At 29.8% G+C, this 17,808-nt stretch overlaps 1 protein-coding gene across 12 annotated transcripts in view; it reads left to right on the forward strand.

Moving 5' to 3' along the window:
• Nucleotides 1-16,374, forward strand: part of LOC105222296 (fatty acid CoA ligase Acsl3) — a 44,046-nt gene extending 27,672 nt beyond the window's left edge. For 10 of the 12 annotated variants that reach the window (XM_049451620.1, XM_049451625.1, XM_049451623.1 and 7 more), the window contains 11 exons: nt 6,264-6,399; nt 11,001-11,439; nt 11,513-11,719; nt 12,577-12,736; nt 12,809-12,983; nt 13,061-13,200; nt 13,272-13,444; nt 13,511-13,620; nt 13,683-13,836; nt 14,519-14,794; nt 14,861-16,374. In XM_049451620.1, the coding sequence (XP_049307577.1) occupies nt 6,264-6,399; nt 11,001-11,439; nt 11,513-11,719; nt 12,577-12,736; nt 12,809-12,983; nt 13,061-13,200; nt 13,272-13,444; nt 13,511-13,620; nt 13,683-13,836; nt 14,519-14,794; nt 14,861-15,015 (2,125 nt within the window). In that variant the 3' untranslated portion in view covers nt 15,016-16,374. Of the gene's footprint in view, nt 1-5,855; nt 6,015-6,053; nt 6,178-6,263; nt 6,400-11,000; nt 11,440-11,512; nt 11,720-12,576; nt 12,737-12,808; nt 12,984-13,060; nt 13,201-13,271; nt 13,445-13,510; nt 13,621-13,682; nt 13,837-14,518; nt 14,795-14,860 lie in introns of those variants that run through there. The other 2 variants (XM_049451627.1, XM_049451632.1) reach the window with 2 other exon arrangements.
• The last annotated feature ends 1,434 nt before the right edge of the window (nt 16,375-17,808 follow it).

The following is a 17,808-nucleotide window of genomic DNA, read 5'->3' on the forward strand; positions in this document are numbered from 1 at the left end:
TTTCAACCAAATTTGGTAAATAACATTTCCTGACATTAATATGTTATTGTGTGAAAATGCCCGAAATCGGATTACAATCACGCCTACTTTCCATATAACGCAATTTTAAATTCCAGCTGTTTTTTCACTTTCCAGTGTGCAAATTAAGCAACAATGAATGTATTTTGACAAATTGTTAAAATCGGTCTACAACTATTTGAGCCACTGGCTACCGAATATGTGGAGCACAGTTCCGATTGCGCTCTTATTATCGAACATATCTCCGTCACATCCTATTTCACGATAAACCTGCAATGATTCCCAGGATATAGTGATATCCTAGGGAAATGTGAAGCACATGAATTACCACCCTACAATTAGGCTCCGCAAAACAAGTCACTGTCTAATAGGTAGATATGCCAGTAAACAAGGAAGCAGCGGAAACTATCAAACGTCGACGCGATTGTAAAGCTTTATACTGGAATAGAATCGCAATTATCGGTCGAGGATTTCTTGGCGATGTCTTGGGGGTTGATCAGATAAAACTGGGATGGTTCAGAGAGAGGCCAATAGAGTAAGAGGCGACTTTAGTCCCGATGGGATGTAAGACAGCAACTCTACCTACCTACCTATCGAACAAATCGGTCAATGTGTAAGATATTTTAATCAAATTCGGAAAAAGTGCAAGATTATGAAATGTTCTGTAACACTCGAACTTAATCCTTTCTTACTTGTTTATTATTATATTTACTTAATATTGTTTCTGCTACTTGTAGTAACTGTATTTAATGACATTAATCATGATGACTCTAATAAGTGCAATGGCAATCATTAGTTTAACTAAAATAGACAAATATGTATGTGGTTTAAAAATACAACAATAAAGGCAAACGGCAACGAAATGACAATGTCCGATTTTCGAAGTCAAATAGAAACACAATTAAGAAAATTGTTTTGCCAATAACATCACGCCATATTTTTTGCGAAATCTACAAACATACATACATATATAAATATGTTTGTGTAACAAATTGAAAACAATTATTTTACGTTTGTGATAAGCAGTCATAATTTTATTATGACTTATGGCTGCGACTTGGGGCCGCTTCTACGCATGCTTGTCTGCATATGTGAGCAGGTAGATTTTTAATTTCTATAAAATCGCGTATGCGGGGAAAACCGGAATCCGTACGACGATCATTCTGAACAACTTTGCCCAAGAGGCTGTGCGTCTAAAGTCGTATACGAGCCATGAATTTTTAGTGTGAAGTTTAAAAAATCTGAATAACCGGTTGTATGGTAGATACATATGTGATAAAGTTGTCCGATCTGACCGATTCCGAGAACGATCAATGGAAGATTAAAATGCACCTACATATGTATTAAATTTCTTTCGTATATCTCAAAAACTGCCGACGAAATTGTATGATCCCTAAGATACTTTGCCTTAAAAATCGATGACTCGAAACCGGTTTTAGACGCATAGTCTCCTGGTCAAAGTTGTTCCGAATAATCCGTAAAACATTTCCGCATACGCGATTTTTATGTGTTTTTGGCTCCCTACAAATCGACCCGCTCTAACCTACACATATCATTTCTTGAATTATGCACCGCAGTGATTAAGTGATAACTGTGCATAGCAATAGTAATAAAATTGTATATAGATTGTAAAACAAGTTAATTGGAATAAGAATTTAAAATTTATGTATGTATGTGTAATTTCAATATTTTATTTCTAATGATAAAAATGTCTACTAACAACAATTTCGATTGAAAATTTATCAGCACTGATAAACCTTTAAAGTATTTATAACATGTACAAATCGATATTTATTTGGTATGGTGGCTGTTTAGTTAAGTATAGATATTTGTTTAGCATTTTTTACTTAATTCTTTTTTCCTTCTTAATAAAAGAGTACATAAAAATGAGGAATTAAAACAAGAAAAAACGTTAACGCTTGCACTGAAGGTATAATGCCCTCACAAATGCAAAATATTCCTTACAAGAACTCCTAAATAATGGATCATCAGACCCTTATAAATCGACAAAACGCAATTTTTATCCGCAAGTTTGTATGGCAGCTATATGCTATAGTGATCCGACTTGAACAATCTTCAGTGATTGCACTGATGCTTTGGACAATAACTCATGCCAAATTTCGAGAAGCGGTCTCGTCAAATAAAAAGGATTTTGCATATAGTGGTCCGATATCGTCGGTTTCGACAAATGTTCACTTTCTTGGAGAGAAAGACGTGTACAAAATGTCAGGTTGATATCTCATAACTGAGGGACTTGTTCGCGTATATAGTACAGACAAACGAACGGACATTGCTAAATCGACTCAGCGCTTCATGCTGAACATTTCTATATATATCCATACTTTTTTATAGGGACCTCGGCGTTTCCTTCTGCGTATTAAAAACTTCGTGGCAAACTTAGTATACGCTGTTCAGGATATAATGAGGGTGGGTCAAAATAAGGTGAATTTTGGGAATCAAAAACTATTTTTTTAGTCCTTTTCAAATTTAAAAGGTATATTTATATATATTGTAAAAATGCACAGTTTTTTTAAGAAAAATATTTAACACCTTTCGAGTTAAACGCAATCTTCGACGGCGATGAAGCTGAGTGAATTGAGTTGCTACTCAAAAAAATAAAAACGATAAAAATATCGATTTAAAATTTTATTCACACTAGGCGTATCCCTTTTATTATATGGTAGTATTTCTCCCTTTGAAGTAGCATAACAGCACTTCAATATTTATTTAAAATAGTTTTTCTTAGAGATCTTTCAAAATTTTCGGCAAGTTTATTGAATATTTCTGAAAGACAAAAATTTTGAGAAGATGTAACAACCGTTGTCCTTATATTCCAACTTAAGTTACCCATTCAGTTCACGTCGTATATATTATATATTTATTGCTTTATCTGGTATTTTTTTCAAAAAATATTTAAGGAGTTGGTTTAACTGTTGCGAGGTGATATTTAAACGTATGAAGAAATAATAATGCCACATGTAGTACATACTTATGTACTTGTAAATATCGGTGCAAAGGTCAGCAGTGAACTATGAGATTGTAAATGTTTTATGATTACAATTGTAAAGGAAAAGCAATAGTTATATTTGTATTGCTTTTCAATGATTTCTGCTTAAGTTAAGATAACGACCGTTCCACTTTTTACGGAAAGTAAATAACAGTTATAAAATAAACAAGAAAAAAAACTTCGGTTGTATCGGAGATATAATAAATAACATTCACGGGTACTTTTGTTATAGGATAAAAGGGCCTAATTTCGTGAAGATATCTTGTCCAATTAAAAAGTTTCCACACAAGCATTTGATGGTATACATGGTACGAGGGCTGCTATATATATTTCCGGCCTAATAATGAAAATATGCATATGCATGTATCAACGAAAATGTTTTTTTTTTCGTTGGATTTGGCTCGTCTTGGAAGACCCACTCGGTCGATTGCTGTTTTGTTTCGGGCTCATACGCATAGATCCTTGATTCGTCACCTATGACGATCTTATAAACGTCTTTTGAAGCACCGCGATCGTATTTTTTCAGCATTTCTTTACACCAATCCAGACGAGCCTTTTTTTGAGCGATTGTCAAATTGTGCGGGATCCAACGAGAACAAACCTTTTTTACGGCCAGGTGTTCATGCAATATCGAATGTATGCTGGTGGGAGAAATGCATAGGCATGCCTCTATCTAAAGGTATGTTACATGACGGTCTTGCATTATCAGTTCACGTATGGCATCGATGTTTTCTGGCACAGCGGCTGTTTTTGGACGACCTTCACGGAACTCGTCTTTGAGCGAGCGTCGGCCACGATTGAATTCGTTGTACCAGTTTTTCACAGTGCTATAGGATGGTGCTTCATAGCCATACAAAGATTTTAGTTCATCGATGCACTCTTGTCGTGATAATCCACGTCGAAAGTTGTGAAAAATGATCGCACGAAAATGTTCACGAGTTAATTCCATTTTTTGGCCGAGATGAATTTTTTAATTCCCTGTAAATAAAACAATTCACGATTAAATGACAAAACGTTCTGAGTGATGTTATGCTAAAAAATGTCAAACTTTCCAATGGAAATGTCAGATTGCACCTGGCAATACTTAGTGTTGCCTAGTCCAGAAATATATGTATATAGCAGCCTATGTATAGTGGTTCAATCTGAACAATTATTCGAAGATTTTAATATTGCCTTGAACAAAATTCCATGCCAAATTTCTTAAAGATACCTTGTCAAATAAAAAGTTTTCCGTACAAGGATTCGCATTTGATTGGTCAGTTTGTATGAGAGCAATATGCTCGGTTCCGTATGACCAGCTTTTATTGTTACCTCAAAAAGTGGGGGACTGATTCGGTTATATTATATATATTCATATACAGACATTTAACCTCCAGTTCCCTATATTTTGATTTTGGTTCGTTCGTGTTATTTTTAAGGCGGATATTAAATATATTGTATAAGCATATCAAAAATATAAACTTTAGAAAATTTTTTTGAATTTAAGATAATTTGAGCTATTTTTAACGATAAAAAAAATATATAAAAATATTAAAAGTAAAAAAAAATTATAAGATTTTTTAACCATCATTTATGTATGTACATATACATATGCTTATTGTTTTAGTTTTTTTGTAAGCCCAAGTTTATTTGAGCGTGAAAATTGATTAAATAAAAATATTAGAATTAAAAAATATAAGATCTTCTTAATTATCAGTTAATTTGAACTTTTATTAATTTTATAACCCGAAATAATTTTTGGATCTTCATTTAAATTTGAAACGTCTTAAAAACTAACCTTTATTTTAACTTTAATTTCTGGTTAATTTAACTTACATATATCTATGTTAACCATCAGCTAATTTTTAACCGCCAATTAAATTTATAACTCCTGTATATATTCTATGGATCTTCAAATATGTTTGAAACCTTTGACAAAAGAACCCTTATCTTAACCTCTGTTTAATTTAACCTCTGATTAAATGCAGATTTCTTAAAAAATATGTAAATTTTTAAATAAGTTATGGATCTCCAAATAAATTTAAAACCTCTGGTAAACCAACTTTCACTTTAATCTCTGGTTAATTTAACTTCTGGTTAAATGCGGAATTCCCAAACTTTCCCAATACTCTTCATAATATATAAAAACACGCCTAGGCCTTATTAGCTCCCTAATCAAAACGAAAGTTCAATTTCCTAGACTGTGCGCTTTATTCTACCATGTCGTAACTCTTATAAAATTACAACAATAAATCATGTATGAATCTCTGTAACTATCTCATTGCTCAGCACAATACTTTCACACAATAATTAGTACAATTATCCACCAATGATCGACAACTGATCGTACAAGGTCTGCCAAGTAGTGGCACGGTTGCATGCGGTGAGCGTAGACGGCATCGTACACAAATAAGTCTGTATTGTGCAAGCAAACATGTGCTTTCTCATTGGCGTTGGCGTGCTTTTATGAGCCAACGATCAATAGCGTCGACGCCAGCGTCCTTTCGACCACCACTATCCAACAACAAAAGCAAGTGTATAGTCTACAGCGCTCTTATCACAGCTACCAATACAGATATAAGCGCACGCGACTCATGTTGTGTCGTTGCTATTATGGTTATTGTTGCTGTTGTTATTATTCTTATTGTTGTTGTTGCTGCAGCTGCTGCTTGCACTTATAGCTCTAAGTTTCGAAATTTTGAGATAACACACGCACACTTAGTCACATTTTCGTACTGAATTGTATGTGCGACGACCCTACAACTTACTTAGTTCGCTGAAATAAAGTCTCTAGCATACATACAAACATTTCTTAAAAGTGCTCCAAGCACTTAGCGAATTTAGAAAAATATTTTCGCTTTTAGTTTAGTCGCATTTGTGCTGGCGTTTAGTACTTAATTACATTTAGCAGATCGTATTTTGAGCGTGAATATTATTTTTTTATTTATTTTTTGAGTGAAAAGTAATGTGTGTGTGTCTATAACGCAATATATTGTAAACTTTACAAAAAGTAAGTTTACAAAATGAAGTTGCTATTGCTTAGTTTCTCACTATCCAAGTAATCGAACAGTTAACAATATAGTGTTGTGTTCATATATAGTGATCATTGGCGCTTAGTGGCGTGATTTGTTGTGCCGACCCTGGACATGTGACTTTAGCATTTACAAAAAACAGTTGGTTTCATATAAAAAAAATTAAAAACCGTTAAATATGAGATATAATTAATGGCATGCATTTTCATTTTGTATCTAATTGTCAGAATGGAAAGCTTCTGGGTGCAGAGCGCGATCGGTGCTATCAAAGTACTCGCTTTTGTGTGTGACATAATCACGTTGCCGGTATATTTGGTGTTGCAGCGACCATGGAAGCGAAGAGAAGAGTCGCGACGCGTCAAGGTGAGTGTAAAAGGGAAAAGTAATTAAATGTTGAAGAAAAAAAAATAGTGTGTTTATTGAGGTTTCGATTTTGTTAAAAAACGGTATTAAAAAAGTATTAAAAAGTAGAAAAAATTAATATATTTTTAGTTTAGTACTATATCAATATGTTTTCAATAATAAATTAAGCATATTACTCATATCATATTGATATTCTTTTTGTATTTCTTATAATTTTTTGAATAATTCCTTTTTTTATTTTTTTTTGTTTTTAATTTACATTTTTTATATTAAGTTAATTTTTAAACTTTTTAGTTAATTTTTATTTTTTTAATTCTTTTAATTTTAATTTATTCGTGTTTGTTTAAAAAAATTACAAAAATTAAAAATTTAAAAAAATATATCTATGTAAGTTTAAATAAATATAATTTTTTTAAATTTTTTATTTATTATTTTTTTTATAATTTTTTTATTTTTTTTGCATAGGTTTTTTTTTAATTTTAATTTATTCTTGTTGTATTTTTTTCAAATTTTTTTTATTTTCTCCGAATACTGACGGCTGCTAATAATTACCTAGTGATTATGTTGTATAAAGAAGATATATACCAAATTTCAAAGGAATCGGTTCAGTAGAACTTGAGATATCATGTCAACCACCTCAAAAAAAGTAGTTTCGAGAAAAACGCGTTTAAAGTTTAGGAGACAATTATAGTGAACACGAACGCTGCGTCACAAAATCGGCTGTATCTCCGAAAATAAGTCGATTTTTGAACAATCTTTCCAAGGATATTTTTTTTTTAAGTCTAAAGTTTAAAAATATGCAAAAAAATCGATTTTTTCAAAATCCTAGACCAGAATACCTCCTTAATTTTGTAGTTATTTTTCTCTTAATTATTTTTTTAATTTTTTTTGTTTTAATTTTTGGTATTTTTTTAAGGTTTTTATTTTTAAACTGTTTTTGAAGTTATCTTTAATTTTTTTTTATTATTTTTTCTTTCAATTTTTAATTTTTGTTATATTTTTTTATATATATTTTTTATATTTTTTTATTTCCTTTTTCTAATTTTATCTGCATATCTGACGCCTGCTAATAATTACATAGTAATTATCGCTGATTATACAATAGTTTAGCTTTTGCTTAATTACATAAATTTTGTTGTTTTTGCTGTAAAATTTTACTGCTTGCTAGCAGGTTATCGTCTACGCCCGGCACCTGCGTTAAGTCGCTTAATTAATAGCGGTAGTGCGGCGTTTATTATTTATTGTCGCTTGTGTTGTTGCAGGAAGTAATTGCGTCTAGCAACTTTACACTTTAGACTTTGTACCTGAATCCACATATTGCTAGTTATTTGTGATCTTCGTAAACGATAAAATTTTACTTCGAGCGCTCTCGGGCTCTATTTTTCATACATACAGTATGGATCAAGTATGGGAGGGAGCATGCTTTTCAAAATGAGTAAAATTAATAATTACAATTTTTTTTCAAATTAGGTTAAAAATACTTTTATTATTTAAAAACATCCTAAAATGCAGCAAATAAAATATAACAAATATTTTATAAAAATAATAAATAAATATATTATTTATGAATGAAAAAAGGTGCGGAAAATTCATAAACAGAGAACTTTTTTAATTACCTTACTTGGAAAAGCAATAAATTTAATAAAAAAAATGAATAAATTATAAAAAAATATATTACGCATTATTTCGAAAATAATATCACATAAATAAAATATTAAATTATAAAGATCCTAGTGAAACTATTTTATATTAAAATTAAATAAATATATGTATAGCAAAAATGAAAAAAGCAAATAGTTAAAAATAAAAAAATACCTAAACAAATCTAAAACGAATATAAAAAAAATAATAAAAAGATAAAAATAAAATAAAAAATGATAAAGAAAGCAATAAAAAAATATAAAACTAAAAACAAAATTAAATGATAAAACAAAAAGTGATTAAAATAAAAATAATTAAATAAAGTAAAAAAAGAAAAAAAATAAATAAATAAAATAAAAAGCATAAGGTGAACATTAAGTTATTAAGGACTACTCCTAGTGGTACTACTGTATCAATTGTTTTCAAATTTTAAGGGTATATAATATGTATAATACTTTAGAAAACTATAAACAGAACATGCGTTTAAGGATAAACTTATGAGGATAAACTTATGGAGCTGATTGAATTTTGCGGCTACTATTTAAAAGGCTGTAACTCCATAAAAATTTGAAATACTAGTTTAAAAATTTAGTATGGTAGAAGTGTAGGCCATGGAAATCAAAAAACAAAATTTTTTAAATTTTTCCGCCCTCCTTTCCTTTAAGGAATAAATATATACTATACATTAACATTAAAATAAACAATAAATTTGGAAAATATATATGATAAATAAAACTACATATATTCTGCAAATTCCAAATTATCAAAATTAGATATTTGTTAGATGAGTAAAAAATAATGAAAATACCTTTGAAAACTATAATTTAAAATTTTCATAATTTAAACAATAGAAATCTATAATAATTAAATCCTATAAAGAAATATAAAATATTCAAAATAATAATATATAAATAAATATGAAATTAATAAACAAAACAGAAATGGCTAATAAGCTAATTTCCCGAGGATGAAATCTCTACAGTCCTTCGCCATTGGATTTTTATGGTCATAAATATTTTCGAGATAACAAAAACTGTTCGAAGCATGCATTCTATTTCGAAAATATTAACCAACAATAAATTCGGTTTATGGCTAATATAGAATTTATGAGCAACATTCCTAGCGACACTTCTGAACATTTTTAATCATACAAAACGATAAATACAAGTAAATCAGCTGACACACACACATATGCATGCCTACCTTAATGATCCTAACTTGTATTCACTTCAAAGGTAAATAATTATAGCCGCATACATACATAAGTACATGTACATGTACATACTTACGAGTATATAAATATGTATATAACTAAAATTCACATACATACACACTTGTGTACTTGTATGTGTATCGCAACAACACTTACCGATACATGAACTTACCTAGAAAGTTTCTCATTCTTATAATCGCTTCATACTTGTATATCTAGCTCATTTTGTTTATTATCTGTTTGTTGTTATTGTTTTCTTCATTTTTGTTTTTGCGTCAGGCTGTTCCAGTTAAGAAATTTGGCGCCGGCATGGACGAGAAGCCTAGATATGCCGCAGATGACATTGAGGTTTTGCTTTCATTTGTTTGTGTTGTTTTTGTACATAGTATTTCCTTTTTATTTTCAATATCCTTAACTGTTTAAATGTCTATATACATATGTACATATGGATAGATGGCTCTTTGTTTTGATTTTGGACAGAATTGGTATTGAATTTTACATCATTTTTTAAATTATTTTTGTGTGTTTTTAAGTTACCAAAATTCTAAAAAAAATAGAAAACAAAAAAATGTTATTTTAATTTGTTATATAATAAAACCTTCCGTTTAAGGAAACCCCGTGCACTCAAGTTGATATGTTATTGTTGGGGTTACAACAAACTTATGTTTATTCGAATTTGGAATACCCAATGGTGGCAGTATGTGATCCTTGATGTGTTTAATATTATAATTTATTTTAAAATATATATATTTTTATACTTTAAAATTAGGTATATTTGTTATTTATATTTGAAGTTTTTCGAAAATTCTTTTTTTTTTAATAATATTTTGAAATTATATTTTCTTGAAATTAATGTTTAATTTTTTTCATAAATGCAACATTTTTTCCAAAATGCATTCGTTTCGAAATAAATTTTTTGAAATTAAAATTACTTTAAATTAATATCTTATTATTTTCGACAATTTAAAATTGCTTAAATAAAATTTTATTATTTTCAAAAATTGTTTTTAAATAACATTTTTTTTTTTCAAAATATATATTTTTTAAAATAACATTTTAGATAAAAAATTTCGAATAAATAATATTTTTATTTAAAGGAAAGTGTTTGGAAATATTTTTTTAATGAAATTTACCGTTTTTTTTCGAAATATATTTTTTTCAAATAATCTTACTTTTTCCAGATAAATTTTTTAAAATTAAAATTACTTGAAACTAAAATTTAATTTTTTTTGGATAATTCTACTTTTTTGCAATAAATGAAAATATTTGTTGCTTTCTCATGATATTCAATTTGACTATAAAGATATTTATTTTCAGGCGCATTTTTTGACGTGGTCATTCAAGAATTTATTTAGTTAAATTTATTAATAACTATTCATTACAAAAACTTCCTTTTCGAAATTTAAGCTATTTGTTAAAAGTTCGATTTTTTACCTTATTTTGAAAGCGGTTAAACTGTTTTCTCGTGTAAAAATCTACTTTTAGGCACATTGACCAATTTTTCACAGCAAATTTCAACCAAAGCATACAACTTCCCTCCACCTTACTCACACGCGCTTATTTTCTTCCCATAACTGTATATTTAAGCAATTGCAACCACAAATAAAATGACACTGGGCTCCAAAAGAAGGCGGTGATAACTAAACCACTGGCTATCTCACACCTTTTTACCCATTGCCTCAATTAAAAATAAATTATATAACATTAAGTCAAAACATACTAACTTTCTTTCGTTGCTGTCTTTCAGGCGCGTGTTGTCAGTTCCGATGAGCATTCGTTGACCTATCGCACTATTGAACCGCCCCGCGAGGTACACGTGAAGATGCTGCAAAATAACATCGACACACTAGAGAAGATGTTCAACTATGTAGCCAAGGTGCATTCGAACAAACGTTGCCTGGGCACACGTCAGATCCTCAGTGAAGAGGATGAGGTGCAACCGAATGGACGCATCTTCAAGAAGTACAATATGGGCGAGTATAAGTGGAAGAATTTCATTGAGACCGATCGCATGGCTACGTCCTTCGGTCGCGGTCTGCGCGAATGTGGTCAGAGCGCCCGACAGAATATTGTTATCTTTGCGGAGACGCGCGCCGAATGGATGATTGCGGCGCATGGTTGCTTCAAGCAGGCGATGTCAATTGTAACTGTATATGCCACACTAGGAGATGATGGCGTGGCGCATTGTGAGTATATGCCTTGTCTTGTAGAAGTTTTGTGGCGCAATTAATGCTTTTTGTTGTTGTTGTTTTCATATAGGCATCAGCGAAACGGAAGTCACCACAGTGATCACGTCGCACGAGCTGTTGCCCAAATTCAAGCAGTTGCTGGATAAATGCCCCAATGTAAACACCGTTATTTACATGGAAGATCAGTTGCATAAGACCGACACAACGGGCTTCAAGGACGGCGTACGCGTACTCTCGTTCTCGCAAGTTGTGCGCATGGGACAGGAGAGCAAGTTTGGTGAGTGGGAAATGAAATTTGAAGGATTTAAAAAAGGAGTAACGAAAAACTGAAAAACAATAATGAAACAAACACAAAAAATAATTACTTAAATATCTTAAAATTAATTTAAAAACTTAAATATATTTTTATATTCTTTCTTTAATAAATTTATTAACGTATTAAATTAAAAAAATATAAATAAATAAGATATTTATGAAACAAATACAAAAATTAGTTATTAAAATAATTTAAAAAGTAAATAAATTAATTAAAAAAATAATATATTTTTATATATATTTTAACTTATTACATTTATAATATTTTTATGAGTTTTTGTGAAAAGTTCTTTGATATATTGTTTTATAATTGGTTTTAACATTGTACCCTTTAAGCATGTATATTTGTTATTTATATTTAAAATTGAAATTATATCCTTTTCGAAAATCCTTTTTTTCGAATTTTCCATTTAGCAACAATTTTTAAATATTAAATAAATGATTAAAACACTTTAAAATCTGATTGAAACTCCTAAAAAATTTATCACAAAATTAAATAAAAAATTATAAAAAGTGTTATTTAAAAGAAAAAAATATGTGTTAATTCAGAAAAAGTATTTAAATATTAAATCAATGAAAATGATTATTAATAATTTATGAAAAATTATCAAAAAATAAGAATTTAAAGACAAAATATAAAATATTAAAAAAAAAAAAATTGGAAGAAAAAATTCAGTTCTATTAAGGAAAAAATATATTCAAAAAAAAATTGATAAGTTATTAAGTAATTATTAAAACATATTATCAGCAGAATTAAATTTACTAAATTATCAAAAATTATATTGTAACAACAAATATATCTTTTCCGTCCTCCCACAGAAAGCGTTCCACCCAAACCCGAGGACACAGCCATTATTATGTATACTTCCGGCTCGACAGGCACACCGAAGGGCGTGTTATTGTCTCATCAAAATTGTATTGCCACAATGAAAGGTTTCTGTGACGTGGTGACTGTGAAGCCTGACGATGTGCTGATTGGGTAAGTAAAATATGAAAATAAATTGTATGTACTACGCAATTTTATATGACACAACACCTTTACATTTTACAGCTTCCTACCGCTGGCGCACGTGTTTGAATTGCTCGCCGAGAGTGTTTGCCTGATTACGGGCGTACCCATTGGCTACTCCACGCCACTGACTCTAATTGACACCAGCAGTAAGATTATGCGCGGCAGCAAAGGTGATGCGACCGTCTTGAGACCCACATGCATGACTTCCGTGCCGGTATGTAGAGTTTTGTGAACTCAAAAACTATTGTTTTCGTCGTTTACTTGAATTTTAAAATATCTTTGTATTTTAAGTTAATCCTGGACCGCATCTCCAAGGGCATTAACGACAAAGTTAATTCGGGTTCTGCCTTCAAGAAGGCGCTCTTCAAATTTCTGTATCAGTACAAAGTGCAATGGACGAATCGTGGCTATCAGACGCCGTTGGTTGATAAGTAAGTCAAATTAAATAAAAATATATACTTTGAAAATAAAATTCAATAAATTTTTGCTTCTTCCTCCACAGATTGGTTTTCCAGAAGGTCTCAAAATTGCTTGGTGGCCGCGTGCGTTTGGTGCTCTCCGGCGGTGCGCCACTCTCACCCGATACACATGAACAAATCAAAACATGCTTATGCGTAGAAGTAGTACAAGGTTACGGTCTAACGGAGACTACATCGGGCGCCACGGTTATGGACAGTAAGTCCCGTGCTTTTCTTAGATCACTTAGTCTATAAATAATTGAACGTTTTGCGATATTTTCAGACCGTGATATGACTTATGGTCGCACTGGGGCACCGCTGACCGTCTGCGACATACGTCTAGTCAACTGGGAGGAGGGCGGATATCGCATTACAAATAAACCATATCCACAGGTTTGTCGATTGATTAAAATTATTGTTTGCAACTAGTTAATATGCTTGGAATGCGATTTTAGGGCGAAGTGCTAATAGGCGGTGATTGTGTATCGAAAGGTTACTACAAATTGCCCGACAAAACCGCTGAGGAATTTTTCGAGGAGGATGGCAAACATTGGTTTAAGACTGGCGACATTGGTGAAATTCATCCAGATGGTGTACTTAAAATCATTGGTGAGTTGAGAATTAGTGTGCGAAATTAAAAGTATTATAATATAGCTAAGGTTCGATTTCTCAATATCTGTTTAGCAGCCATCTGTCAGTTATGTTCTGGTTAACTTAACCAAGCTGGCGGCTGCTAACCGTGCGATGAGAAAACGGCCCTAAGTGTTAAAATAAGTTTGTGGTTAAAAACGAATTTTGTGAAGTCATGAACTGTGTAAATAGAATAATGCATTTTTGCAAAAGCTAATCGTATAAATAACATTCTAAGTCAATCGAATATTGAAGAATTGAGTTTAGTAAAGTTTGAGGTTAAAAACGAATTTTGTTAATAAGTCAATTGACAGCAAGAAAAATGTTAATTTCGACTACACAGCATTTCTTTTAGCATAAGTCGATATAATAGTAATGATTTTGATTATCTTGATTTTGATCGTTCATTTCGTATCACAGCTTCATACATATATTTTATACATATATTCCGATCTGAACAATTTGTTCGGAGATTGTAGCTATGCTAAATTTCGTGAAGATATTTTGTATTGTGTTGACTTGATATTCATTGATCAGTTTGGCAGGTACAGGTATATCCCAAAAATGGTAGTATTATTTATTATTCATATATATATTTTTTATATAAGTATAGTCTCTACAAACACTTCAAACTTATCCGATTTTATATTAATCGATTTAGATCGCAAGAAGGACTTGGTTAAGCTGCAGGCCGGCGAATACGTGTCACTCGGCAAAGTTGAATCCGAACTGAAGACTTGCCCAATTGTGGAGAATATCTGCATTTATGGCGATCCAACCAAACAGTTCACCGTCGCATTGGTGGTACCGAATCACAAACATCTCGAAGAATTGGCCGAACGCAATAGCTTAAAGTCCAAACCTTTCGACGAGTTATGCACGTCCCCCGTTATGGAGAAGGCGGTCCTAAAAGAACTATCCGAACATGCCAGGAAATGTAAGTGCATTTAAAAGGTGTTAATAATTTAACGGACTTTTTAACTAATTTCGTTTTTTTTCTCAGGCAAATTGCAAAAGTATGAAGTGCCCGCAGTGCTCACGCTCTGCAAGGAGGTTTGGTCACCTGACATGGGTCTCGTTACAGCCGCTTTTAAGCTGAAACGCAAGGAAATACAAGAAAAATACCAACAAGATATCAAACGCATGTACGCGTCATGAAAGTCAGTGTACTGAATTGTGACGTCGTCGAACAAAACTAAAAATTTATGTACATTTTTCCGGCCAATGGCGTTAAGCAAGTTGTAAATTAAACTAAATTTGAATATTTCATGCTTAATGAAATAACTATGGCAAAAAAAAATGTGCAAAAGTAAAATAGTCATGGTTTGTTAACGGAGAAATGTACAACACTAAAAAGAGTAAACAAAAAAAAAAGCAAAAATAAAATAAAAAATAAAAAGCAAGCGACAAAAAAGGCAACAAATGATGCGAAATGTGGCAACAACGCAAATGTTGAAATGTTGTTGTAATATAAATTAAAACTAGATCTTTCAGTAACGTTTTCGCAAACGTTTTTTTTTTTAACTATAATTATTATTTAAATAGTGTTTTTTTTGTAAATTTTAATTTTTCTTAAACATAATTGAAGTTGTAATGTGTTTTTAGGTGCGTTATTACGATTATAAATATTATATATTGTATAACGAGTTGAAACAAATTGAAAACAATACAAAAAAAAGAACCGTTAACTATTTGAATTTTGCTTTATTTAATTATTTAAATAATTTTTGCGCTTAGAATATTAGTATATTTGAATTTAAATAAATATAAAAGAAAAATATTATGATAGAGTGACAAGTGCAACAACACAGTACCCGGTCTGCTACGCCGTCGCAAGCACGGCCGGAGGTTCCAATTTTTATATGGCAGCCACAAAATAAAATAATAAAAGGCATATAAAAGAAAACAAAGTAAAAATGAGTTTTGGCTAAAAATTATGATATTGAATTTCGGCACTTGTAACTTTAGCATAAAAATTAGTTTTAAGTGAACTCTAAGCTAAGTCTAGTGAAAATTTTTTTTCTTTTGTTGCAAGCATTCAACCATTATTAAATTTAGCTATAAACAATAATTATTTAAAATTTAAACCAAACAATAACTGATATACATTTATATATAAAATAAAGTTATTTAAAATCAAAAGAAAATGCTATGAAATGTTTTTAGATATGTATATATATTACTACATATATGAACATACATATGTATATATAACATGTAGCGAGTTTGCGTGTGAAATGTGTAGCATTAAGTGAGCATTGTGTGAGACGGAACAGCATATTTGTTTAATTTTCGCTAAAGGGTTTTAAAATTATTTTTATGGATCTTTTTTCAATTTTTTTTATTTACGTAAGTTATGTTATTTTTTTTTTTAAATACACATACATGCGTAACTATGTAATATAAAGAGTTCAAAGGTTTTAATTAATTATTATAATTAATTAATAATATTTAATTAAATTAAAATAATCATTGTTTTTTAATAAACTATTATGGATTTAAATTGTTTTAAATTAATTATTATTATTTTATTAATTATACTATTCTCTCGTCGATTTTTTTGCCTCCCTTTCGTGGGTAGGTTCCCCTCGGTGCACCCCGGTGGGGGTTGTGGACGCTAATTTAAAGGCGGCATCTTGTCAGGCGAGGAGTTTCATTGGGCGCATAAGGCGTATTGAGCCAAACCCTCCTCTCCTGCAGCTCTTGGCCGTCGACTGCGTACTACTATTCGCAGCTGCATGGGCAGTCCACTATCCGCCAGCTGTGACCCCGGTAGTAGCCTGAGCTCAGCCTTAAATGCGAAGTCATTTAAACCCTTGTTACGGCGTAATTATTATTATTTTCAATTAATTACAATTAAATTAAATTAATTAATTTAAACAATTTTTTTTATTAAAAATTATTATTTTTTTTTATTAAATATTCTGTTTTAATTAAATATAAATAATTATTATTTTTTAATAAATTATTATAGCTATAAATTGTTTTTATTGCCTTTTAATTAATTCGTATTATTATTTTTTTGTGAATTATGTTTTTTATTAACTAAAATTTTGAAATTAATTATTTAATACAAGGAAGACGATCCTTTTATTGTGCGAAGGCATCTTAACGCTTCTTACAGTCTAATTATTATTTTTCAATAGTTATATTTTTAAAATAATTATTTAATTAATTTATTATTAATAATTTATTTTTTCAAATTATTTTTTTCATGTTTTGATAAATAATATTATTTATATTAATTTTATATTCATAATTTTTATTATAATTTTAATTAGTTATTATTTTTTTAATTTGCAATTTATTTAATTGTTTTTAATTAGGTATTATATTTTCAAATCAACTTTCTTTTATATAAATATTTTTAATAGTTTTTATTTTCCTTGTCTTGAATTTTTTAAATTAGTATATATTTTTAGTAAAAAAATACACCTACAAAACGCAATATTATTTAATTTAATTATTATTAATAATAAATCTCTGATAAAACATTTTTCACAATTTTTTTTACATACATAATACTTACAGACATACATATTTTGTTTATTTTTAGCAAAACAAAAATACATTTTCAATTTCTATTACTTAACTTTTGAAAATTTCACTTTTAATAAAAAAATTTCCGACAAAGAAAGTTAATATTTTCAATTTTTAAATGTTAAATGTAATGTAAACACAATTTTTTTACATTCATTTATTTTATAAATTTTATAATTATTTTATTAAGTGTTTTTTTTTTTTTTAATTTTTCGTATATGTATTCCATATACATATATATATTTTTTTATTTAATACAGTTTTAAAAAGTTTTTGTGCAATTTTAAACTCCATAAGCACTTTTAAGAAAGTTATATTTTTTAATAAAAAAAAACAAATTTTAATTAAAAAAAGTGAAAATTTATTAAATATTAAAATTGTTTTGCTCAAGCTATGTATGCCTTCAGTGGC

This window comes from Bactrocera dorsalis, chromosome 3, assembly GCF_023373825.1.
Source record: "Bactrocera dorsalis isolate Fly_Bdor chromosome 3, ASM2337382v1, whole genome shotgun sequence".
In the NCBI taxonomy this organism is placed as follows: Eukaryota; Metazoa; Arthropoda; class Insecta; order Diptera; family Tephritidae; genus Bactrocera; species Bactrocera dorsalis.